General features: G+C 38.4%; 2 protein-coding genes across 5 annotated transcripts in view; one reads left to right on the top strand and one right to left on the bottom strand.

The window, feature by feature from the left end:
• The first annotated feature begins 545 nt into the window (after positions 1 to 545).
• Positions 546 to 25,946, top strand: ACTR6 (actin related protein 6). Of its 2 annotated transcripts, none has more exons than XM_036250680.1 (11): positions 546 to 698; positions 2,179 to 2,296; positions 4,015 to 4,083; positions 4,918 to 5,041; positions 6,906 to 7,041; positions 7,132 to 7,188; positions 13,658 to 13,756; positions 13,850 to 13,928; positions 21,724 to 21,895; positions 23,368 to 23,446; positions 25,341 to 25,946. In XM_036250680.1, exons 1-11 carry the CDS (start codon positions 631 to 633, stop codon positions 25,468 to 25,470), a joined length of 1,131 nt encoding a protein of 376 aa, XP_036106573.1. In that variant the 5' UTR covers positions 546 to 630; the 3' UTR covers positions 25,471 to 25,946. The 2 variants fall into 2 exon arrangements, with proteins under 2 accessions (XP_036106573.1, XP_036106572.1); XM_036250679.1 differs by having other exon boundaries at positions 548 to 698; positions 23,308 to 23,446.
• The window catches only part of DEPDC4 (DEP domain containing 4), a 45,328-nt gene continuing 25,176 nt past the window's right edge, over positions 6,913 to 27,064 (bottom strand). Inside the window, exons 9-10 of one of the 3 annotated variants that reach the window (XR_004958258.1) lie at positions 10,273 to 10,437; positions 6,913 to 7,005 (exon numbers count right to left, since the gene is read on the bottom strand). Coding sequence is in view for 2 of the 3 variants with exons in the window: in XM_036250675.1 (XP_036106568.1) it covers positions 13,161 to 13,207; positions 18,298 to 18,363 (113 nt within the window). In the remaining variant the exon portion in view is untranslated. Of the gene's footprint in view, positions 7,006 to 10,272; positions 10,438 to 13,087; positions 13,208 to 18,297; positions 18,364 to 27,064 lie in introns of those variants that run through there. The other 2 variants (XM_036250675.1, XM_036250676.1) reach the window with 2 other exon arrangements.

Here is a 27,064-nt window from a genome sequence, read left to right as displayed (position 1 = left end):
GAGGAAGTATGTCAAATGTTGGGGAGATTTTTTACATAAGAAAGATACAGAACTCTGTCCCAAAGAACAAGTAGACAGAGGAAGTATGGGAGTGTGAGTAAAAAATAAAGGTGGTTGACGAAACAGCGTATTTGTAATTCAAGGTAGCTGGATCCTACAGTAGGATGGGCAATGGCGGGGAATGAGACTGAAGAGACCTCAATTCTAATACCATGCTGAGCATGATTTTGTACTTGATTTTACAGACCATCACTGTCTGAACAATACTGTCGTAAAATTCTCCTCCCCGCTCCCGATACACATACACACAGCTAATTTGCTACAGGGATTAGAAGATGGTTGGAGCAGCGAGTCAAACTGTGAAGTAAAGGACACATTCGCAATGGGCGAAAAAGCACGTAGCAGCTTCCACTCTCAGAGCTCGCCACGCGGTAAACGGGTTAGGCTGGAACGCACAGTCGACTCCCGCCGCTGAGCGGCGGCTGGGCGGTCTCCGACTTCCGGCGTCCTCCGTTGCTAAGGGATACCGGAAGCGCGCCCTTAAGCTCCACCCATGCAAACCATAGAGTGCCGGAAGAAAATGTGAGAAGTGTCCGAAAGAGGAGGAAACGGCGTTGTTTCGTGCTAAAAATGACGACATTAGTGTTGGATAACGGAGCCTACAACGCCAAAATCGGCTACAGCCATGCAAATGTCTCGTAAGTGTTCGTTTTTTCTGAGAAGCGGGGCCTGTACGCCCAGTGGTCTCACCGGCCACGCTTCACCCCTGGGCGTCAGTGAACGGCCAACGGCCCCGCGCAGCCCTCACCTGCGCCCGGGGATGCTCTGGTCGAGCTAGGTGCTTCGGGGTTTTGAACTGGAATGCTGAGGTTAATTTTGGGCCGTGCGGCCGGGAAGTGGGACGTGTGTTTTGTTTTGTAAACGGAAATGGCTCGGTAAAATAGCCTTCTGGAGAAGCGCCTCCTCATTGGGGGAGCGGGAAAGGGGGGGGGGGTCCGTATACTCAAAGTTCTTTCATCTTCAGAAGGCGTGGGCAACGTTTTGTGTGTATATGCGTTTTTCTTGGATACGCGATTATAACTTTCTTCAGATCCTCAGAGGGTTCCACGATCCCCCAAAATGTAAAAAACCACTGTCTTAGTGGCTGGAGAATTGGAAAGCTGTGTCTAAGCTTTTCGAAGTGCTCATTGGTTGACCTGGTTGATTAGTCAATTAAACAAATACTATTATAGAAGTCATAAAATGTGTTTGCATAAAGAATAAACACATGTAAAGACTTGCTTTTCTTCTATTATTCAGAGATGATTTCTTTTTCTTTTTTTCCTTCCTCCTTTCCGTTTTCTTTTTAAAGAGAACAGTAGAACTCCTTAGGAACGTAAATTGTTACAGTCTTAAGGAAAACATTTAACAATGTATATCATTGTTTATATCCTTTAACGCAGCAATTCTGTTATCAGTTACCTAACGAATAAATTAGAGAATGCTTGATAAGAGTCAATACAGGATGCTCTGAATTATTTATAGACATTGTGAATGGTAGCAAAAGAAAAAAAAGCATGCTAAATAATCAAGAATACCACATTTATTAAAATTGTACAACAACTATAAGATTGACTACAATGCAGCTTAAAAAAAAATCATGTGTTTAAACACAGAGAAAAACGTACATGTGTGTATGATTGATAATGGCTCTAGTTTATCTTCCTAAACAGATTGTTAGCCCACAGTAGACAGCAACCACATTTAAAACCACTTTGTACTTCCATACTCAAAGCGTCTTGCTGATTGAAAATCTTTGACTTCATGGAAATTTATTTTTATGGCCATTTTACCTGAATGTTATTAAGAATTTATGAATTAAAGCCAGAAAGACCAAGAATTTTACCTAGGTCCCCTTTTCATCTGTGTGGTGCAGAACCAGTACCCACCTGTGAGGATTTCTTGAGGATTATTTGAGAAAGAAAAAGGGTCCGGTATATATATATAACCTGGTATATACTAGAGCCCTAAAAAAAGAAAGAAAGAAAAAAAAAAGACATTTTTTATTATTTGAAGACAATTAGAAACACTGGTTTTGGATATTTTCTGGCATCCAGAAATGGGTAATGGTTAAGTAAATGTATTTATAGCAACTAAATATTTAGGGAATAATTATATTATTTGATTTTTTGTTTATAGGGTTATTCCTAACTGTCAGTTCAGGTCAAAAACAGCACGTCTTAAAACTTTTACTGCTAACCAGATAGATGAAATAAAGGACCCTTCTGGACTCTTTTACATCCTTCCTTTTCAAAAGGTAATTTTCATATCATAATATCAATTATTGTATATCATTTCTAGCATTATAGACCTAAATTTAAAGATATTTTTAAATGTATATATAAGATTTTGTATGTATGAAAATATTTTAGATCTCTAAAACAAGTCATTTAAATTTTTGTTTTTATTTATTAATTTTTTTGTTAATCCTCACCTGAGGGTATTTTTCCATTGATTTTTGTTTAGATAGAGTGGAAGGGAGGGAGGAGGGAGGGAGAGAGAGTGAGGGAGAGAGAGAGAAACACTGATGTGAGAGACAGACATTAATTGGTTGCTTCCTGCACAGCCTGGACCCAGGGACGAACCTATAACCCAGGTATGTGGCATTAACTGGGAATTGAACCCAAGACCTTTCTGTCTTCGGGCTGATTCTGTAACTGCTGAGCCAAACGGGCCGGGGCTATTTTTAAAAAATTATTTTTATGGATTTTTAGATAGTGAGGAAGGAAGAGGGGGAGGGAGAAACATCTTTGTGAGAGTAAAGCATCTATCGTCTACCTCACCAGGAATTAAGCCTGCAACCGGGGTATGTACTCCGACTGGGAATTGCAGTGACAACCTTTCAGTACACCAGACAACACCCAACCAAGCTGGGGCTAAATTTTAAATAAGATGTTATTAAGCCCAGCAGGTGTGGCTCAGTGGATTGAGATCTTCCCATGGACTGAGAGGTCCCTATTCAGTTCCTAGTCAGGGCACATGCCCAGGTTGCAGGCTCGATCCCCAGTAGGGGGCATGCAGGAGGCAGCCAATTGATGTTTCTCTCTCACATCGGTGTTTCTCTCTCTCTCTCTTCAAAAAAAGTAAAAAAAAAAAAAGATGTTATTAAAACCAAAACTTGAAATTAAATTGTCTTGTTCAAAGTAAATGACCGTGCCCTGGCCGGGTAGCTCAGTTGGTTAGAGTGTTGTTCTGATATGCCAAGATTGTGGGTTTGATCCTTAGTCAGGGCACATAAAGAGTCAGCTAATGAATGCATAAATAAATGGAACAACAAATCGATGTTTATCCTCTCTCTCTCTTTCTCTCCATCCTCCAAATCAATCAATCAATCAAAAAAAAAAAAAAAAAAAAAAAAAATAACCAATCATGCCCTGGCCAGTTTGGCTCAGCAGTTAGAGCATTGGCCTGCGGTCCAGAGAGATCTGGGTTCAGTTCCCGCTAAGGGCACATACCTCGGTTGCAGTTTGTCTCCGGCCCTGGATGGGTCGTGCGGGAAACAGCCACTCTATGTATCCCTTTCACGTCGATGTTTCTCTCTCTCTCTCTCTTCCTCTCTCTTTTTCCCTCTCTATCTGAACAAAAAATGGAAAAATGTCCTCGGGTGAGGTTAAAAAAAAAAACAACAAAAAAACCAACCATGATAACCATGATTTAGTTACTGATTGTGGGTATGGATACTAAATTTTAATTTTACTTGTTTATGTACTTAAATGAGGAACACATTAAAGAAAACAAGTATAGAGAAACATATCTCTACATATTGGTATGTCTTTTGAACCCTTGACATTTTGGTTATTGTTAATTTGTAATTTTTTGAACTTCTAAAAGGAGAAAAACATGATAAGTTTGAGATTCAAATAGCATTAGACTGGTGAAGGTATACATAAAGAGATAACTTAGAATATATTAATATGTCATTTTTAATTGTTCAAATATTTTTGATAATTAAATTTATTTAAAAAAATATTTTAGGGTTACTTGGTGAATTGGGATGTTCAAAGACAAGTTTGGGATTACCTTTTTGGAAAAGAAATGTATCAGGTAACAAATTGGAGTATGTATTCAAATTTATTTGAATTTTAAGATTTATAAACTTTTTAATATGCTGCAAATATATACTTAAGTTACTTAATATACTGTGCCTGGCTTTGATTTTCTAAATATTAAATAAGTGCAAGTGAATATAATATCTGTATTGAAGTAGAATTTGAGTTTGAGAAGAGATAGTTTATATGAATCTCAAGATTAAATTTTTACTTTAGATTTCTATTATTATTAGACCAATTCAGCATCTTATTTTTATTTTCATAATAAAATATTTTTGCCGACATATTTGAATGTGTGAATATTACAGTATGAGAAATTTGTGCTTTTAATGTCTGTAGTATTACTTTAATTATGCAGAGAGAATATTCAAATTTTAATACTGCTTAAGAATGGGTGGGAGAGAATTATGTAAACATTATATATCTTTAAGCTTTTCCCCTTTTAACTTTTAAAAGAAAAATAGCAACAGCCCCAGAGCTTGTAGTTATTTATTGCTTTTGCATAATTATCTTTAAACAATTTAATAGTACGTACTATTTTATTAATGCTACCATTAAGACAGCAAATATTGAATAATAGTTAAAGTGCATGAATTCTGTAACCAGACTTCCTGTGTTCAAATCCTAGCTATATCACTAACGAGTTATATGAACCTTGGTAACTTATTCAATCAACTCTTGTGTGCCTTAGTTTGCCCACCTATTAAACAGATGTGATAAGACCTGTCTTTTAGGATTATTGTGAGTTTAAAATAAGTTTGTTTACATATGTAAAATGTGCTTATAACCACAAAATAATAAAATTTTGGGGATTGTTTTTCTCTCATAGGTTGATTTTATAGATACTAATATTATTATCACAGAACCATATTTTAACTTCACTTCAATTCAAGAATCAATGAATGAAATCTTATTTGAAGAATATCAGTTCCAAGCAGTATTAAGAGTAAATGGTGAGTTCAAGTTTTGGTTGAAATGGAGTGATGTGAATATGGATGTAAATAGGGTGACATTCTTTTAGATTTGAAGGAAATAAGACATGAAATTTAAAAATTAGATGAATCCTTAGAGATTATTTAGTCAGACTTCTCTCATTTTATCCTTTTACTAATATATTTCTCCCTAATGAAGTTACTAGCCACATATTTCTAATCTCTGAAAGATGATTGTTTCTGAGGTAGTTATCTTTTGTGTAACATATGTGCTTGCTATTGTTATTATTATTGATTGAAATAATGTTAATAGTTCACACTGCCAACATGAAAAAAAAAATCTGTAAATATAATCCAGAAGTAAGTTTATTAAAGGTTAGAATTACATTACATGGCTATACAATGAATGTGTTCAAATATTTACCTTGCAGAATTAAAGTCTGTATAAAGCAACAATATACTATAATGGTTAAGAGCAGAATCTCTAGAACAGTGTTCTCAACTAAAGGTGATTGTGCTCCTCAGGGGACTTTTGGCAATGTCTGGAGAGGTTTTGGTTGTCACAACTGGGAGAGTGCTGCTAGCATCTAGTGAGCAGAGGACACAGATGCTGCTAAACATCTTACAATGCACTGGACAGCCCCAACCGCAAGGAATTATTTGCCCAAAGTGTCAGTATTTCCAGGTTGAGAAGCTCTGCCCTAGAGTCACACTGCTTAGGTTTGAATCCTGGCTCTGTTAGTTTCTTTTATTTTCTTTTTTCTTTTTTTCTTTTTTTATGTTAGTTTCTAATTGTGTGACTTTGGGCACATTATTTAACTTCTCTGTGCTGCAGTTTCTGTAAAATGGGATTGTTGAAACATTGAAATACACATACTCATGGAATTTAGTGCCCAGCATATAATAAATGCTCAGTAAAATCATCTGCTGTTAAAATAATTATTATAAGCTATGAAATGAATATTTACCTTTAAGATTGATCACAAATGTAACATATTTTCCACAAAAAAAGTGATGTTTTATTATTTATTTATTTATTATTTTTTTAAATCCTCATCCTAGGATATTTTTCTTTTATCCTCATCCGAGGACATTTTTCCATTTTTTTGTTCAGATAGAGTGATAGGAAGAGAGAGAGAGAAAGAGAAACATCGATGTGAAAGGGACACATCGAGTGGCCGCCACCCGCACGACCAACCAGGGCCGGGGACAAACTGCAACCGAGGTACGTGCCCTTAGTGGGAACCGAACCCGGGTCTCTCTGGACTGTAGGCTGATGCTCTAACCGCTGAGCCAAACCAGCCAGGGCCCTAGGATATTTTTCTGTTTATCATCAGATAGAATGGGAAGGAGAGAAAGAAAGTGAGAGAGAGAAACATCGATGTGAAGGAGACACATCAACTAGTTGCCTCCCGCACAACCTGATCAGGGCCAGGGATGAACCGCAACCGAAGTACGTGCCCGCGACTGGAATTGAACCCGAGACTCATCGGTCTGCAAGCCAATGCTCTAACTACTGAGCCGAACTGACCAGGGCTCCATTGATTGTTTTTTTTTTAGAGAGAGTGGAAGGGAAGGAGCAGGGGTGAGGGAGAGAGAGACATCAATGTGAGAGAGACACATCGATTGGTTGCCTCCCTCACAGGACTGAACCTGCAACCCAGGTACATGCCCTTGACTGGGAATGAAACTCGTGACTCCTCTGTCTGAGGTTCAGCGCTCTAACTGCTGAGCCATTTTACATTTCAAACACTGTAAAGAAGTTTTGTCAAAATTAAAAATATAATAAATTAACTTTGTCTTTGATTGACTTAGTTTCTACCTTTATTGTTTTAAATTAAATATACTTTAATGTTTATTGTCTCTTTATCTTTTTCTTTAATAGCTGGAGCTCTCAGTGCACATAGATATTTCCGAGATAATCCTTCTGAATTATGCTGTATTATTGTAGACAGTGGATACTCCTTTACACATATAGTTCCGTACTGTAGAAGTAAAAAGAAAAAAGAAGCAATTATTCGGTGAGTTGTATTTAATTTTTATGTTTTTTCTTAGGATAAGACTGAAAAATGTGTCATAAACTGATCCAAATTTGCATTCTTCCTTTTTAGGATAAATGTGGGAGGAAAACTCCTAACCAATCATCTAAAGGAGATCATATCTTATAGGTAACACTTAGCTTTTATTCTTTGGGAGGATGGGGTGTGGCAGTGAAGTTTTTCATGCAATTTAAAATTACTTTCTACCTTTATCTGTAACTTCAGGAGGCAGATCCATACTATTATTGTTTAAAAAGTTATATCACATATATAAATACTAATGATGTTTAAGTCAAAAAGCTTTCTAGCATTTAAAATGGTGTAGTGTCCATCAAAAGACATTTCCAAATTCTACAGAATTTAATATATTAATAGTATTTTAAAATTATAAATGTTGTACATGTGCATTATAAAACCAGTTTAAAATAAAGAAATAAGGGTCTAAAAGAAAAATAAATCTCTGCCTCTCCTTTCCATCTCTCATGCCAGTGTAATATGTGAATTGTATTTATATTTTTTAATTTCTATGAACTCTAATATATTGATATTTCTGTTTCTGGATTAAATAATATTAGTTGACTGTTCACTATTAAAAGATGGGAATTACTATATTTAGCCACCTCCCAATTATTTTTCTGCCTCCTAAATTTTATTTATGCTATTATTTTTTATTTTATTGTGTTTAAAAATATAAGTAGAATTCTTAAGTCTCAATTTCTTGCTACATTAACTTTGGCCAGTATGATACTCTCACTGTCTGTTGGCGCCCCTCTATATTACATAAGAAAGTAAGTGGATCTACATTTTCTTTACCTTTCTTTCCTCCTTTACCATTTTTCTTCTGTCAGATAGATGTACCATTACTTTCAAAATATTTTTAATTGATTTTTTTAGAGAGAGAGGAAGGGAGAAAGAGGTAACATTGATATGACAGAGAAACATCGATCAGCTGCCTCCTGCACGCCCCCTTCCAGGGATCTAGCCCAAAACCTGGACATGTGCCCTGTCGGGAAATTGTACTGGGACCTCTAAGTCCATGGGATGACACTCAGTCCACTGAGCCACACTAGCTGGGTTGTGCCATTACTTTTCATTTATTTACTTTTAAAATTTTTTTAATCCTCACCCAAGGATATTTTTCCAGTTATCCTCGGATAGAGTGGGAGGGAGGGAGGAAGAGGCAGAGAGAGAAACATCGACGTGGAAGAGACACATTGACTGGCTGCCTCCTGCATGATCCCAACCAGGGCCAGGGACAAACCATAACTGAGGTACGTGCCCTTGACCGGAATCGAACCCAGACTCATTAGTCCACAGGCTCGGGTGAGGATAAAAAAAACAAAACAAGAATCTCTCTTTGTCTTTAACCTTTGGCAGTTTGATGATGATGTGTCTTGGTGTGGACCTCTTTGGGTTCATCTTGTTTGGGACACTCTGTGCTTCCTGGACTTGTATGTCTGTTTCCTTCACCAAGTTAGGGAAGTTTTCATTCATTATTTTTTCAAATAGGTTTTCAATCTCTTACTCTCGCTTTTCTCATTCAGGGACCCCCAAGATGTAAATGTTGGCATGTTCATTGTCCCAGAGACTTCTTACACTATCCTCATATTTTTGGATTCTTTTTTCTTTCTGCTGTTCTGATTGGGTATTTTTTGCTTCCTTATAGTCCAAATTCATGGTTTACTTCTTGGCTTCACCTACTCTACTATTGATTCTCTGTAAATTATTCTTTTTTTCATTTAGGTCCTTTTTTATGTTGTTGATGTTCTCACTAAGTTCCTTGGGGGTTTCCTTAAGTTCTTTGAAGTTCTCACTATGTTCCTTGAGCATCCTTATAACCATGTGTTTTGAGCTCTGCATCTGATTGATTGCTTATCTCCATTTTGTTTAGTTCTTTTCCTGGAGTTTTGTTCTGTTCTTTCATTTGGGACATGTTTCTTTGTCTCCTAATTTTGGCTGTTTCCTTGTGTTTGTTTCTATGTATTAGGTAGAGTTGCTATGTCTCCTAGGCTTTGTAGGGTAGCCTATTGTTGTAGGTGTCCTGTAGGATCCAGTGGCACAACCTCCCTGTTCACCCCAGCTGGGCTCTTGAGGTGCACCCCAAATGTGGACTCTCCACCCTTCTGTTGTAATTGAGTCTTGATTGGTGTTGGCACATCAGTGGGAGGGATTTACTCAGGCTGATCAGCTGCAAGGACTGGCTGTGCCCATGACGACAGGCCTCTGACTCCCTTGGAAGATCAGTGGGGTAGGGCCCAACACACAGAGCAAGACTTACCTCCTCAGGGCTCTGTTACCCACTGAGTCCATTCATTGAGTGTGTCACTTGTGGAGGTTGTTTGGGTGGTGGTGTTTTGATGTGGTCTGAAGCTATCCACTGGGTGTGCTGGCTCTGGGGCAAGGTCAGCCACTGCCTGTGTTCTTCCCAGGGCCGCCCAGCGTAAGCTACAAAGTGATCTGCCGATGGCTGCTTCTTGTGCTGGGCTTGGAGATGCCCAGGAAAAGCCAAGCTGTGAACCAAGTTTGGCTGCTTCTAGTGCCAGGCCTAGGGCCACTTAACGAGTGGTATGTGGCTTGCTGAGACCAGATGCTGCTTGAGACATTTTAGGAAAATCTGAAGCAGGAGCCAAGAGAGGCCAATCCAATGGTAAAGCCACTGGAAATAGCTTGGGTGGCCCCAAAAGTTGGGTGGGAAGGGGCCTCAGGGAATCACCAGGGCGGGGCAAACAGTGTGAGCCAGGTTGCTGGAGCCCCAGATATGGAGGCCGTCTGCCTGCCCTGTAGGGGTAGGGCCCACCAAAGGAACAAAGGCTTCGGACAGCATGTCTGTCCAGGAGAAAGCTGCCCCTCCAGTTCTTGCCCCGATGCCAAACAACTTAGTTCTTCCCCATATGTCTCTGGTGCCTTTCAAGATGCCTCCCCTACCCTGGAGCCTAGAGGGAGCGAGTCCGAGTAAGTCCATGTGCGGGCCCTTTAAGAGGAGCTGCCTGGGGCTCCAGCCGCCTCAGCCTCCCTAAGCCTCAGTTCCAGCTGGTTTTACATCCAGATGTTATGGGGACTCCTCTTCCTGGCACTGGAACCCTGAGCTGGGTGCCTGGTGTGGGACGGGGACCCCTCACTTCTCAGGGAGGAACTTCACATCCAGCTGTCCTCCTGATTTTTATCTGTCACATGTGGATGTGGAACCAGCCTGTCTGCCTTTGCCCCTCTTACCAGTCTTGATGTGGCTTCTACTTTAATTTCGTAGTCGTAGGACTTCCATTCAGCTTGATTCCATGTGGTTCTAAATGATGGTTTCTCTGTAGTTTAGTTGCAATTGCAATTTTGAGGTGGTTGTGCAAGGAGGTGATATTGTGTTTACCTACGCCGCCATCTTGACTGAAAGTCAAAAAATCATTTTTAAAGAATATGTAATAGTATAAGAAAATGTTCATGAGATAATGTTTAGTCTAAAACATAAAAAGTAGACACACACATATATATATAATCTATGTACAGAGGAGAATATTCAAAGGAAATAGCCTTACATTTAAAAAGAAACTTTTTTTCTTCATTGATTTTAGAGAGAGAGGAAAGGAGAAGGAGAGAGAGGTAGAAACATCGATGAGAGAGAACATCTGTTGGCCGCCTCCTTCATGTCCCCCACTGGGGATCGGGCCCACACCTGGGCATGTGTCCTGACTCAGAATCGAACCTGTGACTTCCTGGTGCATGGGTCATCACTCCACCGCTGAGTCACACTGGCCAGACTTACAGTTTTGTTTGTATTTAAAAAGTATTTATACATTAAGCCTGTGTTTTTTGATTCACTCATCAAATATTTATTAATCATATACTACATGCCAGGTACTGTGTGCTGACTCAATACTTCTGTAATCAGAAGAGAAAGTGCAAAGAGTCAGGGCAAGATTCTATTCAGAATGGTTGGAGGAAAATGTTTGCTCTTTAATTGGGTAAACCTTACCCCTCAATGCTTGTTTTTTTAAAAATTATATCTTTATTGTTGAATGTATTATAGATGTTCCTCATTTTTACCCCATTGACCCCCTCCTCCCCACTCCCGCCCCCCTCCTGCCTTTTCCCACACTGTTGTCTGTGTCCATTGGTTATGCATATATGCATATAAGTTCTTTGGTTTATTTCTTCCCACCCCCCCAGTCCCCTTCCCTTTGAGGTTTGTCAGTCTAGCAACCAATTTGTACTTCTTAATCCCTTCACCTTTTTCATCCATTCCCCAATCCCCCTCGCATCTGGCAACCAACAAAATGTTCTCTATATCTGTGAGAATGTTTCTGTTCTGCTTGTTCATTTTGTTTGTAGATTCCATTGTTGATAGCTATGTATTCATTGCCATTTTGTTTTTTCATATTTTTTATCTTTTTCTTCAAGAAGATGCTTCAACATTTCATATAATAATGGTTTGGTGGTGATGAACTCCTTTAGCTTTTCCTTGTCTGGGAAACTCTTTATATGGCCATTGATTCTAAGTGACAACTTTGCAGGGTAGAGTAATCTTGGTTGTAGGTTCTTGCTTTTCAGCACTCTGAATATTTCTTGCCACTCCCTTCTGGCCTGCAAAGTTTCTTTTGAGAAATCAGCTGACAGCCTAATGGGAACTCCCTTATAGGTAACTAATTGCTTTTCTCTTGCTGCTTTTAAGATTCTCTCTTTGTCTTGAATCTTTTGTATTTTGATGATGATGTGTCTTGGTGTGGGCCTGTTGGGGTTCATCTTGTTTGGGACTCTCTGTGCTTGTTGGACTTGTATGTCTGTTTCCTTCACCAAGTTAGGGAAGTTTTCTGCCATTATTGTTTCAAAAGGTTTTTGATTTCTTGTTCTGTCTCTTCTCCTTCTGGCACCCCCAAGATGCGAATGTTGGCACCCTTGAAGTTGTCCCAGAGGTTCCTTACACACACTATCCTCATTTTTTTGGATCCTTTTTTTTTTTTGCTGTTCTGATTGGGTGTTTTTTGCTTCCATATATTCCAAATCGATGGTTTGCTTCTTGGCTTTACCTACTCTACCATTGAATCTGTGTAAATTATTCTTTATTTCAGTTAGTGCCTTCTTCATTTCTGACTGTGCATCCTTCATTTCTGACTGGTCCTTTTTTATGCTCTTGAGGCCCTCACTAAGTTCACTGAGGTTCTCACTAAGTTCATCGAGCATCCTTATAAGCAGTATAATGAACTCAGCATCTGTTAGGTTGCTTATCTCCATTTCGCTTAGTTCTTTTATTGGGGTTTTGTTCTGTTCTTTCATTTGGGACCTGTTTCTTTGTCTCTTCATTTTGGCTGCCTCCCTGTGTTTGTTTCTGTGTATTGCTTAATGAGAGGTATGGGGCTAGCTGAGACCAGATGCTGCTTGTTTGAAAGAATTTAGGAAAACCTGAAGCAGGATCCAAGACAGGCCAATCCTCTAGTTAACCAACCAACTGGCATCAGCTTGGGTGGGCCTGAAAGTTGGGTGGGGCGGGGCCACAGGGAATCCGCAGGGCGGGTTACCAGTGTGAGCCAGGTTGCTGGAGTCCCAGATATGGTGGCTGTCTGCCGCCCCAGGGAAGGGTTCACCAAAGGAACAAAGGCCTCTGACAGCACGTTTGTCCCGGAGAAAGCCCCCTCTCCAGCCCTTGCTCCAATGCCAAACAGCTCAGTTCTTCCCTGTATGTCTCTGGCGCCCCTTGAGCTGCCTCCCCTCCAAGCTTAGAGGAAGTGAGTCTGATAAGTCTGTGTGCGGGCCCTTTAAGAGGAGCTGCCTGAGGCTCCAGCTGCCTCAGCTTCCCTGAGCCTTAGTTCCCGCTGTTTTTTTCAGCCAGAAGTTTTGGGGATTCTCTTCCTGGCACTGGAACCCTGAGCAGGGCTCCTGGTGTGTGATGGGGACCCCTCAGTCTTCAAGGAGGACCTTCCCAGCCGAGGTATCCTCCCAATTTTTATCCGGCACACGTGTGTGTGGGACCAACCCGTCTCACCTCTGCCCCTCCTACCAGTCTCGATGTGGCTGCTGCTTTAATTCCGTAGTTGTAGGACTTCCATGCAGCTTGATTTCAGGTGGCTTTGAAGGATGGTTGTTCTGTAGTTTAGTTGTAATTTTGATGTTGTTGTTCAATGCCTGTTTTTAATTTCCTTCTGTAAACTAGACTTATACTTGCCTTCAGAGAGATAATATGTTGATTAAGATAATGGAAATAAGTATTTCATAAAGTTACAAATATTTTACACATTAAAAAATTTATTTTTAAAAAGTAGTTGCTGAAAAATTTAATTCTAGAAAAAATATTTTAAATGATCATTGTAAGTTATATTTAAATCTTTTCCATTTTATTTTTTTAATATATGTTATTATTGATTTGAGAGAGAGAGGAAAGGAGACAGGGGTGGGGGGGGGGAGAGAGAGAGAGAGAGAGAGAGAGAGAGGGAAACATCTATTGGCTGCCTTTTGCATGACACCCTCTGGAGATTGAGCCTGAAACTCAGGCATGTTCCTTGACCTGAAATCAAACTGGTGATCTCTCAGTGCACGGGACAGTGCTCAACCAACTGAGCCACACCGGCCTGGGGTCTTTTTCATTTTAAATTTTACAATTTTTATTTCTTTCTAGGCAGTTACATGTTATGGATGAAACACATGTGATTAATCAAGTGAAAGAAGATGTATGCTATGTGTCTCAGGATTTTTATAGAGATATGGATATTGCCAAGTACGTATAATGGTAATCTAAGAATTGGGAAGTTGATTCTTGGGAATGTTATACATAGTTAAAATATTTCATCAATCTTTATTTTTTTTCTAGGTTGAAAGGAGAAGAAAATACAGTCATGATAGACTATGTTTTGCCTGACTTTAGTACAATTAAAAAGGGCTTTTGTAAGGTAATTTGAAAAATCCTCAATTATATTTCTTCGAGTGATCACCTCAGTCAGATTTGAAAGCATCCAACTGAGATCAGTGCAGTCCTAACAGAATTAGTGACAGCTGTCTTCCTGGTGCATTTCTCCAGGCACAAGTGCCTAAATGATTAATAAATATCTCACTAATGTTATTTAGAAAATGAACTGTCAGCCAAGTGACAAATCTGGAGATAAACAGTATGATATATCTGTATTATGATTACCCCTTTTCTGTTTACTTAGAAATTAAACTCAGTTGGAAGTTGGTTATTTGCCTGTTGTAAATATTATTGATACAGCTGACCCAGGGCTGAATTTCACTCATATTTGGTCTGACATGATCAGATTGTAGTTGAAAAGGGCAAATTCCAATGTACTTTCAAAGTGTTGAGAAGTAGTTTATCTTGGATGTGAAAACAAAGTAGTTTCTCAGTGTCTTTGATCAGCTCAGGTAAATGATCAGTTCTTTGTTTGGGTAAATGGGATGTTTGCCCTTGTGACTGGCTTGATAAGGACTGTTAGGGAAGTTTAAAAACTTATGTTAGAAATGCAAGCATATTTGGCCCTGGCTGGTTTGGCTCAGCGGTTACAGCATCGGCCTGCAGACCAGAGAGGCCAGGGTTCAGTTCCCGCTAAGGGCACATATCTCAGTTGCAGTTTGCGCCTGGCCCTGGTTGGGGTCATGTGGGTGGGAACCAGTCGATGTCTTTCTCACATTGATGTTTCTCTCTCTTCCTCCTGCTCTATCTCAAGATAAATGCAAAAATGTCCTTGGGTGAGGATAAAAAAATAAAAAATAAAAAAAAGAAATGCAAGCATATTTGCACAAGGAGATATTTATAGTAATATTGCGCTATATATCAAAGAGTGAAAATTTGGGAAGAACCTAAATATTCAGGTGGGTACTAGAACCATCAGGAGGAACACTCTGTAAAGTGTATGATTGTCTAACCACTATGCCACACACCTGAAACCAATACAAAATAATATTGAATATAAACTGTAATTGGAAAAAAATATTTTTATTCCTTACCTGAGGATATTTTTCTACTTATTATCAGATAGAGTGGGAGGGGGAGAGAGAGAGAGAGAGAGAGAGAGAGAGAGAGACAGAGAGAAACATCAATGTGACAGAGCCACATTGACTGTTGCCTCCCACATGACCCGACCAAGTCCAGGGAGAAACTGCAACCGAGGTACGTGCCCTTGACTGGAATTGAACCCGAGACTCAGTGGTCTGAGGACCGACACCCCAACCACTGAACCAAACTGGCCAGGGCAAAAAAATTTTTTTTTTTTTTTTTTATCCTCAACCGAGGACACTTTCCCATTCCTTGTTCAGGTAGAGTGGGAGGGAGAGAGAGGAACAGAGAGAGAGAGAGAGAAACATTGACGTGAAAGGAATACATCGAGTGGCTGCCACCCGCACGACCGACCAGGGCCGGGGACAAACTGCAACCGAGGTACGTGCTCTTAGCGGAAACCGAACCCGGGTCTCTCTGGACCGCAGGTTGACGCTCTAACTGCTGAGCCAAACCGGCCAGGGCAAAAAAATTTTTTTTATATACATTTTTTTCTTTATTGATTTTTAGAGAGAGAAATATCGATGAGAGAGAACATCAGCATGCCCCTCACTGGAGAATCAGGCCCACAACCTGGGTGTGTGCCCTGACTGGGAATTGAACTGGTGACCTTGGTGCATGGGTCAATGGTCAATCACTGAGCCACACTGGCCAGGCTGCAAAAAAAAAAAATCTTTTTTTTTTTTTTTTTTTTTTTTTTTTTTTTATCCTCACCCGAGGATATTTTTCCATTTTTTGTACAGATAGACTGGGAGGGAGAGAGAAGAAGGGAGAGAGAGAGAGAAACATCGACGCGAAGGGACACATCGAGTGGCTGCCACCCGCACGACCAACCAGGGCCGGGGACAAACCGCAACCGAAGTACATGCCCTTAGCGGGAACCGAACCCGGGTCTCTCCGGACCGCAGGCCGATGCTCTAACCGCTGAGCCAAACTGGCCAGGGCAAAAAAATCTTTTTAATTAAAAAAAAAGTTAACATATTTGCCAAAGTACAAAACTAAGTTAACATTAAGAAAATATTCACTAATGGAATAAATAAATTTTGGTGTATTCATATTATAAAATAAGCAGCAGTAAACATGAAGTATAGCTACAAGATCATCATGGCTAAGCCCCAGAAATACGTTTTTATCTAAAGCACTTAAAAGATGATATCTAAAGGTAAGTTTTAGGAGGCTCTGTCTAGTTTCAGGCTATGCAGAATAATAATTTGTTGTTTAGGACTATATAAATATGAAGTGAAAGTATAAAACTGCATATGAATGATAGCACCAAGTTGACAAGGCGAGTGTTAATTTATCTGTAAAATTGCATTAAACTGATTGATAGATACATGGGTTTTGTATAATTATTTATATTCCTTTGCATGCCTGAAATGTAAAAAAAAATTTTTTGGCCAGATTATTGAGGTGAAATACAAATCAGAATTCAGAGAATGCTACCTGATGCCTTTTAAAATTGTAATGATCCTTTAATGTCCTGAGACACAGATCCTTGTGGAAGGACCTAAGCTGGCTTTCAGAAGTGGGAATTGGGACAGGTATGGAATCAGGTTACCTGAAAGATATAAACTAGGGAGAGAAACTGGAGGCCCAAGTCCTACTTAGCATATGGAAGGTGTGTTTTTATCTTTATATAGACTGCTTTAAACATATAGCTGTCAAGCTGTTTTCTCATTGGGCCCATTTGATCATCCTTATATATTATAGCTGATTAAAGCAGTCCAGTGATGTAAAACACCTTATGGAGAACTTGCAGCACTCTGGAGAGTTAATGGCCGATGTAAAGCAATCCGTATTTCTGTAGGGGTGGACTCTGAGTAAAGTTTCAGTGAGTCCCAGTTTCTCCAAACCTGACTGGTCATAGGAGTCACCTGGCTACTTGAAGAACCATGTGTATCTATGTTCTCAGTTCCTGTCCTTGGAAATGCTTAGTGCCCGAGTTTGAAAACTTAGATTTAATCTTTTTAAATTAATTAATCAATCAATCAATCAGTCTTTATTGTTGAAGATATTACAGATATCCCTCACCCTTCTATTCCCCTATTGACCACCTCCACCCCACTCCCTGCCCCCAGGCTTTCACTGCACTGTTGTCTGTGTCCATGTTGTCTGCTGTCTTATATGCAGATAAATTCTTTGATTAATCTCTCCAACCCCCACTTCTGAGATTGTCAGTCTGTTCCATACTTTCATGTCTCTGGATCTACTTTGTTCGTCAGTTTGTTTTGTACATTAGATTCCACATATAATCTTAATAAAAGAAAAAGTGTTTTCCAGGTGATTGGACTGCCAACTGGTTTGGGAAACTTTCTTTTTTAAAAAATGTAGTTCTTTTCTGTCCTGCCAATGACAATCTATCAGTTTATTGGCCATTATCTACGGAACAGTATCACTTTCTCCTTGCCAAATCATAAGCCTTGTTTTCTCAAACCTGCACCTTGCATAGTGAGCTAGTAGAGGTGTTGTTATTATAGTTGACTATTGTTTTACTCATTATCTTTGGAGAAAAAGGTGGAAGCCACATTACATTGTTTGCAGCTCTTTTATTGACCCTGGCCTCCTGATCAGAATCTTATTATAGATTGTGCTTCATTAACTATAGATTTCTTATTGGTTTTGTACTTTAATATCAGTTGAATGGAGTTAGTTGGACTGTACTTTTGCCAGATGATGGAGAGTTACAATTGGATCTTTATTTCAAAAATAATGGTTTAGTCTTTACTTTGTTAATTAGTGTTAAAATTTATACTTTATTCACAGTACGTGTTGAGTCATGCATATATCTTAATAATTTTTTAAATTTAGAAAGCTATATTTGTGCATGTTAGAATTACTCCTGAAATGTATTATTATTGTTGTTATTATTATCATTTTATCCTCACCCAAGGATAGTTTTCCATTGGATTTTAGATAGAGTGGGAGGAAGAGAGGGAAGGAGAGGGAGAGAGAAAGAGAGAAGCATTTATGTGAGAGAGACATTGATTGGTTGCTTTCTGCACAACCCGACCTTGGCTGGGGATTGAACCTGCAACCAAAGTGCGTGCCCTTGACCGGAAACTGAACTCATGAGTCTTTGGTCTGAGGGCGGATGCTCTTTTTTTTATCCTCACCTGAGAATATTTCTACATTTATTTCCAGATAGAGGGGGAGGGAGAGAGGGAAGAAGAGAGAGAGAGAGAAACATCGATGTGAAAGAGACATATTGATTGGTTGCCACCTGCATGACCCAACCAGGGCTGGGGATGAATCACAACTGAGGTACGTGCCTTTGGCTGGAATCGAACCTGGGACTCTTTGGTCTGCGGGCCATCGCTCTAACTGTTGAGCCAAACCTGCCAGGGCGAAATGTATTATTTTTAATTTAATATTTAATTATTTTGTTTTAATTGTTGCCTGATATGTAACAACTTTGATGAGAGCTGATAAATATTTATGAAATTAGAAAAACAATACTACATATAGAGAAAAATGTGAGAATCTTGACACTTAGGATATTGTTAAAATTTGGACCTTGATAGTTTATTCAAGAATATTTTTAGCCCAGCTGATATGGCTCAGTGGATTGCGTGTTGGCCCATGGACTAAGAGGTCCTGATTTGATTCCTGGTCAGGACACATGCCCGGGTTGTGGGCTCGATCCCCAGAAGGGAGTGTGCAGGAGGCAGCCAATAGATAGTTCTCTCTCACATCCATGTTTCTCTCCCTTTCTTTAAAAAAAAGTCAATGAAAACATATTTTTTGGGGAAAAAGAGTACTTTTAAATACTTGGGGAAAAGTTACAAACTTGATTTTCTTGTAGTGATGATAGTAACAATAATAAAGTCTATAATACTGTTACTGATTACAACTTATAGAAATTCCAGTTTTATCTCTTATTAGAAGGAGGATGCCTACTAAAGTGTAATGCACTTGACTGACTTAAATTGAGAAGATAGCCTTCATAATATTACCACTTTCTGCAGAGCCATTATAATTTTTTTATTTATTCTCACCTGAGGACATTTTTTCGTTCTTTGTTCAGATAGAGTGGGAGGGAGAAAGAGGAAGAGGGAGAAAGAGAAGCAGAAACATCGACATGAAAGGGACACATTGAGTGGCTGCCACCCGCACAACCCAACCAGGGCCGGGGACAAACTGCAACCGAGGTACCTGCCCTTAGCGGGAACCTAACCCCGGTCTCTCTGGACCACAGGCCGACGCTCTAACCGCTGAGCCAAACCGGCCAGGGCCAGAGCCATTGTAATTTAAACTGATCATTTCCTTCATGGTACCAGAATGAAATTTATGAGGGCTGTGCAGTAACCGTGGCCTACCTTGACTAAAATAGGAACTCCCAGCAGCCCTATAACCTCCTCCATTTGTCTGTCTAAAAGAAAAATCTTTGTTTTGGAATTGTATTCTTAAAAGCAGAAACTACTTGTGGTTCTGGATTACATATTAACAGCTAATGGCTTTAGAGCTTACATTCAGCAAGGGTATTTAGTTCTGGCTCTTTCCTCTAGTTAAATATTTGATCCAGGGTAAGTCCCATGACCTTTTTCTGGAAAATCAAGGCCATGGACTACATAATCTGTTTTGTCAACTGAAATTCTCCAAGTCTGCATCCGTCTCAGGTTATTTTGAGTGTTGACAAATGAGTTATGTCCTTTTGACTCAAGCCAATATCACTTCTAAATGAATTTGTAAACTTATAGTAAATAGTTTTCATTTTACCTAAGAAAGAAGAATACTTTATCTGTGAAGAACTAGTATTCTCTTTGCTAGTGTAATTATAGTTTAATTGGGTTAAAAGTGATTTGTAGCTTTCCTTGTTCTTCCTATAGTATTGTGAACATTGTTTAGTTTTTAGGATATCGTTTTGAGCATGGAATTTCCAAATGGTAACAGACCTTTGCTGGGTCACATGCCCGTTGTTCAAGAATTAATTGAATACTCATTGTGTATCAGTGCTATGCTGTGCTAGGTAGTGGACATGTACAATATAGTCTATGAAGGATAATATGTAAGGGTGATAGTAGAGAATAATGGAGGGACCTTTTATTTCGGAGTCAGAAAAGCCTCTCTTGAGGAAGCTGAAATCTGAATAGAGAGGAGATGACTGATTATTAGGAATCCATAATATTAAAAATTTTACTTTAATTACAGTTTGCATTCAATATTATATTAGTTTCAGGTATACAGTATAGTGGTTAGTATAAAATTCTTTATATATAATACTTTAATAAATTACTGGTATTTTCTTTGGTATATTTTAAGTATTTCTATATATTAAGGATTAGAATACACATTGTTATGGGAGAAAATTTCATATATGAGTCAAATGAAGTGGATGTCTATAACTGAATCTAGAAGAGCTGATGATTCTTAGTAAAATTGAGAGGGAATATTACTTTAATGATGTATAATATTGTAGAAGGAGATTATTTTTTCTGGCCCTTCAGGAACACAGCTCACAGATGGGTGGGTTAGCAGAAAATAAATAATAAGAATTTCAGTGATAATGTCCATATATTTGTTTAAATCATTTGGATTATTAAATAGAGATTGAATAAATTTAAAGATGTACCGAAGAATGTATAAGTGTTTTCTATTAAGAGTATGTTCTTATTCTCTAGAAACAGGAATTAGTCTACTATTATAGGTAATTTATGAGGTTCCCTCTCATCTGTTCTTTTCTTTCTGTTTTAAAATGTGTGGGATAGCCCTGGCCGGTTTGGCTCAGCAGTTGGAGCGTCGGCCTGCGGTCTGTACAGACCCGGGTTCGGTTCCCGCTAAGGGCATGTACCTCGGTTGCAGTTTGTCCCCGGCCCTGGTTGGTCGTGAGGGTGGCAGCCACTTGATGTGTCCCTTTCACGTTGATGTTTCTCTCTTTCTCCCTCCCTCCCACTCTATCTGAGCAAAAATGGAAAAATGTCCTCGAGTGAGGATAAAAAAAAAAAAAATGTGTGGGGTAGTCCGGTAGGTTTGGCTCAGCGGTTAGAGTATCGGCCCACAGACTATTTATGAGTCACGGATTTGATTTCAGTCAAGGCCATGAACCTTGGTTGCGATTTCTCCCCAGCCCTGGTGTGTGGGAGATACCAGTCGATGTGTCCCTCTCACATGGATGTTTATCTCTCCCTCTCTCTCTCCCTTCTAGTCTGTAAAGATAAACAGAAAAATATCCTTGGGTGAGGATTTAAAAAAATAAAAAGAAGTACAGTGTGTGGGATAAAGCCAGATTAGCTTTAGGGGAATAATTATATTAGAGTCAGTAATTATTTATTTGTGTAGTTTAGGCAACAGCAGAGAAGACCACTTTTTTCTAACTTGAGAATCCTGAAATTTCCAAGAACATGTTCATATATTAGTATTCTTTTTTTTTATCCTCACCCGAGGATATTTTTCCATTTTTTGTACAGATAGAGTGGGAGGGAGAGAGAGGAAGGGAGAGAGAGTGAGAAACATCGACGTGAAGGGACACATCGAGTGGCTGCCACCCGCACGACCAACCAGGGCCGGGGACAAACTGCAACCGAAGTACGTGCCCTTAGCGGGAACCGAACCCGGGTCTCTCTGGACCGCAGGCCGACGCTCTAACCGCTGAGCCAAACTGGCCAGGGCCATATATTAGTATTCTATATTACTAAGTGTTATTAGTTTGTGAGCTAGGTAATGTAGATTAAATGGTTTATCTTTTTTTTTTTTTTAAGCCAAGAGAAGAGATGGTGTTAAGTGGAAAATATAAATCTGGGGAACAAATTCTTCGTCTGGCCAATGAAAGATTTGCTGTTCCAGAAATACTCTTTAATCCTTCTGATATAGGCATTCAAGAAATGGGAATTCCAGAAGCGATTGTCTATTCAATTCAGAATTTACCTGAAGGTACATAGTTAAAATATTGAGTAGTAATGCTATTTTTACAAAATCATAAATTCTATGAACCCTAGAGAAGTCATCTGTTCTAAATAATTTCAGCAAATGGCAAGTCTGTTTTATTTGTAGAGATTTCCAGATCCAGTAGTGTAGTTGAATCATTTTTTTTATTGGTCCTAGATTATAAATCTGGGAAAAGTCACTACTGTCCACTTAAACTTGAAGAAATTAATCTCTCTATGAGTTAAGTTGCCATATCCATTTTAGAAAAAGTTTCAATTTAATCAAGATTTGCACAGAATAGAACTTTATAATTTAACAATCTAATGGTTTTCAGCTTTTGGTGGGACTAGTTTATTCTTTCTGTTCTGTTTGGATTGATATAGTGGAAGTTAATTGTAATGAGATCGAAGTATGGTGTTTCCCAGTGATGTCTGGATTCTCCTAAAGCGTGATTTAACTATTATTCTGTAGCTGTAGAGTACTTTTACATCTTGAAAATGCCTTCCTAGTTCCTAAGGAACACTGTAGGCATTGGAGAAAACCAATGAAGAATTATTTCACAACTATTTTCATATTAATATTTTATATTACTTTCACATTTTATATAAATTTACAGTCATGAAGTAAGTATACAGCATTTTATACTGCACTCCTTTAATGTCATGCCTGGAGACTCAATATCAATATATGGGAACTCATTCCTTGTTTTGGGAACAGAAGCAGCGTTAGGTGGATGGCTAGTGCTTACTATTGTAATTGCTGATAAGTTTCCCAGGGGTGCTTAGTAGGCTTTAACACTGGCTAACCATATGGCACTTAATGTTTGCCATCATGTAACTTTAATGAGTGTAAAACATAAGGTCCTTTCTTTAAATATTATTATAGATTATGAGTATGTTTCACAATCAAATGTAACTATTGCATAGTACTTACACAAATATCTCTCTCAGTGAGATAATATGGAAATTTGGATTCCCAAGTACAAATGTCATGAAGGACCTCCTTTTTATCCTTACACTAGCTAACAGTCTCAGCCTACACAAAGACCCCTTCCATTTTAGGGAAGAACAATGATAATTATCAAATGTCTGCTACTAGAATGTTACTAATTTTTGTATAAGTTACCCGTATAATATAGTAAGTAGCCTATAGTTCAACCTTTTCACCTTAGTCTTTGTTTTCAATATCTATGAGGTCATATTTCTGTTTAGTATGTATATTGGTGTAAACTATAACCTCATAAAATTTTAGAAATTGTAATTTATATGGTTATAAAAAAATTATATGGTTTCCCAACCAGTAACTATAATCTCTAATTGCTTTTACGTAAGCCTTCATCCTTATCATTCCAGAAAGATAAGGAAACAGATTTTCTAATGCCTTTTTTTCTTCCCTTTCTCCTTTTTGTTCTTTTAAAGAAATGCAGCCACATTTTTTTAAGAACATTGTTTTGACAGGAGGGAATTCCCTTTTCCCAGGATTTAGGGATCGGGTTTACTCAGAAGTTCGATGTCTCACTCCAACAGATTATGATGTTTCTGTTGTGCTGCCTGAAAAGTAAGTGTTGGCTTATAAAGAAACAACATGGAAATCATTTTGTAGCTAAAGGGGTCTGTCTATAGGCAGACTGGAGTTTAAAACCTGGTTCTGCCACGTTGGCAGGTTTAGTTCACCTTTGGGATCTTCATTTTCTTTTTCTCAAAAACTGAAGTAATAAACCTTCCATTTCAGTGGATTCAGTGGGATGAAGTATGTGAAATATCCACCATAATGGCTGGTACACAGTGGGCACTTGGTTAATATGAGGTCACTTCCCTATAGTAAGTCAGTCCTTGTTCCTAAGAGACTTTTACAGGCAAAGCAATTAGATTATTAGCTGTTTGAGTTATCTGAGGCGTATCATTTCCTGAGAGTCGCTATCAAGAATAGAAATTTAAGAATTGCCCTATTAAGATGTCAATTCATAAGCTGTTTTGGAATGTTTTAAGATCTTTTAAAATTTAAAATATTTTAAATTAACTTTTACATTTAATTAGTTTTTCTTAAATTCAAAACTGTTTTATATGTATCTTCCTGTCCTGTTTTATGAGAAAAAGCAGATACCATTTCCACTTTAGTGGGGAAAAAAATTAAGGCAGATTTTTAGGGCTGTAAGAAAGGCTTACACATCATCCTGTTCACCATTCTTATTTTGTAAATAAGGAAACAAGGGCTCAGGAGTTGGCAAAAGCTTTACAGTGAGTTGATAGCCGTGACCAGATCAAAACCCAGTTCTCTTTACCTTTAAGCAGGTGCTTATCCCAAATACATGTCTAAATAACTGCTCCCTCCCAAATCTTAAGTGCCTGAGTTGTAAACAAGATTCCCCATACCTGACTTAATTTTAGAGTTTTGTTTTAAAGCTAACATAAAAATTTCCAAAATCTATAGCAGTGAACAGAAGACCCTCATCTGATTACTTAGTTTTGTAGCTATCAGGTAAAAAAAATAACCATTAGATATTGAAATGATTTTTATCAGCATTAATGTTCATATACTCTGTGTAGAGCATGAAGCATATTGGTTTTTTATCCTGCATTTTAAATGTAAGTTATGCACATGTTACAGGCTAAGAGATGCACAAAAATAGTTTTGTTTTTTGTTCATCAAATCTTTATTGTACTACTACTGCGCGCGGTCTCTCTCTCTCTCTCTCTCTGTCCCCACCCCAAGGTTGGAAATGGAATAAATACCATAAGGAAAACATTAACTTTTTTCTTTCTAATTTTTTAGATTTTTTTTTCTTCTCATTTTTTAGATTTGAAACTGGATTGCGGATACATAGAGGAACAGTAGAAATAGAATTAATTCATAACACAAAGTATATAAGCTTGCTTGTAAATAAAGCCAAACTAAATGTTTAATGCTCTAGTTTTACTTGTTGTCCATGTCCTACCATTAAACTGTGTATCATGCACTGTGTTTTCTAAATGTCTCATTTATGAGAGGCAACAAAGTATAGCAGCAAAAGCACAGACTGTGTGAAAACACTTCCAGGTTAAATCTAGTTTCAGACTTAATCTCTCTAAACCTCATTTTCCAAATCTGTCAAATGGGAGTTATAATAGCTGTGTCATGGGTTGCTGTGTGATGACGTCTTTGCCACATACAGAAGTTAGACTCAGGACAGTGTTTTTTGTACTATGTATTTTTGATCTTTTGTTTGTATTCTTTTTACTAGAATTCTGGGCACAGGGAAAGAACTAAAAGAACAACTATTTGTTGTGTTGACCAGGGTTCCTTTCTTTCTGAGTTTGCTTAATCCTATGAAGTTTATGCTTTAAATGATTTTAAGTTCAAACTTTAAATGATTTTCTGTTGGGTAGAGATTGCTACATTTTAGTTACTAATCATGTTTTTGGCTTTTTAGTTTTCAATCATCTGCATTGATTTATTTTACCTTTATTTTTAGCCCTATTACTTATGCCTGGGAAGGTGGAAAACTGATATCAGAGAATGACGATTTTGAAGATATGGTGGTAACAAGAGAAGATTATGAAGAAAATGGACATAGCGTCTGTGAAGAGAAATTTGATATTTAAGAAACATTTCTCAATGAAGGTTTTTACTGGTTGTGACAAAGTTTTCATTTAAATGTGCTTTTTAAAGAAGTTTAAGGACCTGTGCTACCTTTTAAGATAAAGACTTGAACTTATGTAAATACTTTGATCCATGCAGCTAATTTTCAAAGGGTTCTCAGCTAGGTTATTAAGTAAACTGTAACTCAGCCCATATTTTCACTTAGGAGCTAGACCACTGTAACAATGCTTATGCTGTTTCTGAGAGTAGGTTTCCTTTTCATTAGAAGATGAAAGAGTGAATGCATTTTAAGTTTAATTCTTCATAGCTGAAAGCAGAAACTTAACTGTCTCACTGGTAAGTTTTCTGTGGAAGGTAGTTTTGTGTGACTGTGACTAGGAATTGGCCAAGTGTTCCCAGTCTGGTATGATTTCTCTCTTTTAGAATCAAGTATTTTACTTTAAAGTTGTCATTTTTATTTATATATACTAAAGTTGGAAAGATCAATCTTATGTGTGTTTAATGTTGTTTTTTTTTTACTTAGAGTAAGACTGAAAGGGTAGAGACTAAAGCCAATTTACTAAAGTGTTTTGGTCACTACTGTGTTGGTAGGAATGTATTCTTTCACTCATAAAAATACTGCACCATTTGTTGGGATGAAAATAAATTTGAAGTTAACTTGGGGTTGTTCAAAAACTTTAAGGTGTTAAAGGCTATAGCTTTCCATAGGAGGAAGCAGCTTACAGTGACATGAATGAATGGGTCAGGTAGGCTTCTTTGATTGCAAACAGTAGAAACTCAGCGCTGTCTTAAGCAAGGTAAAATTTATCAGCAGGACAGAGGACAGCGCATAAAATCGAAGAAAAAGTGGAACCAACAGCCTTAAGAATAAAAACCAGCCCAGCCGGTGTGACTCAGTAGATTGGATGTCATCACATGGACAGAGAGGTCCTGGTTAGATTCCCCGTCAGGGCACATGCCCAGGTTGCGGGCTCAATACCTGGTGGGGGGCAGGCAGGAGGCGGCCAATCAATGTTTCTCTCTCACATCAATGTTTCTCGCTCTCTAAAAAATCAATAAAAACATTAAAAACAAAAAACAAATAATCTTAGGCATCAAGGTTATAGAAGCTAAGGGACAATCCCTATAGACCCTGCCATCAGTATCTCACCTTCTATATTTCCTCTCTCTGGCCTTTGCTCATGAATCAAATTCTTACCAGTCTCTTTTCTCAAGTTAGGATCATGTGCCTAACCTCATGGCTTTGGGGACTTTGACAGTCCTACTGTCGAGACAGCCTAGAGAATGAAAGAAGGAAGTTTCCCATGGAAAGTTAAGGTGAAGAGACAGATGCTGGGCAGGGTTGAAAGAGCTGTGTGCTGGTTATATATTGGATTGTACTGGTAAGGGTCAGGTCAGTCCTTCCTAGACCACCGCTGGTTATCTTTACAGAGTTGCAAATGGAGTGTGTTTGTCTGACACCCAGTTACTAACATACAATTTGTGGACATTGTAGGAAAAAGATGCTGGTGGCATACTTGTTTACAGCCATACAGTGTAACAGTGCTTGAATTTCAAGGTGATATTGTTGGAGGTAAAAAGATAAACCCCCTTTAA

The sequence above is a fragment of the Molossus molossus genome, unplaced genomic scaffold, assembly GCF_014108415.1.
Source record: "Molossus molossus isolate mMolMol1 unplaced genomic scaffold, mMolMol1.p scaffold_m16_p_10, whole genome shotgun sequence".
Lineage (NCBI taxonomy): Eukaryota > Metazoa > Chordata > Mammalia > Chiroptera > Molossidae > Molossus > Molossus molossus.
Note: the sequence above shows the minus strand (reverse complement) of the source record. Positions and strands in the feature narration are given on the sequence as shown.

Bases quoted from the DNA above. Each gene is read 5' to 3' on its own strand.
- ACTR6 (XM_036250679.1), top strand. From the start codon at position 631: ATGACGACATTAGTGTTGGATAACGGAGCCTACAACGCCAAAATCGGC. The intron at 699-2,178 runs GTAAGTGTTCGT...TTTTGTTTATAG, and splicing joins TACAGCCATGCAAATGTCTC to GGTTATTCCTAACTGTCAGT. The intron at 2,297-4,014 runs GTAATTTTCATA...AAAATATTTTAG, and splicing joins ACATCCTTCCTTTTCAAAAG to GGTTACTTGGTGAATTGGGA.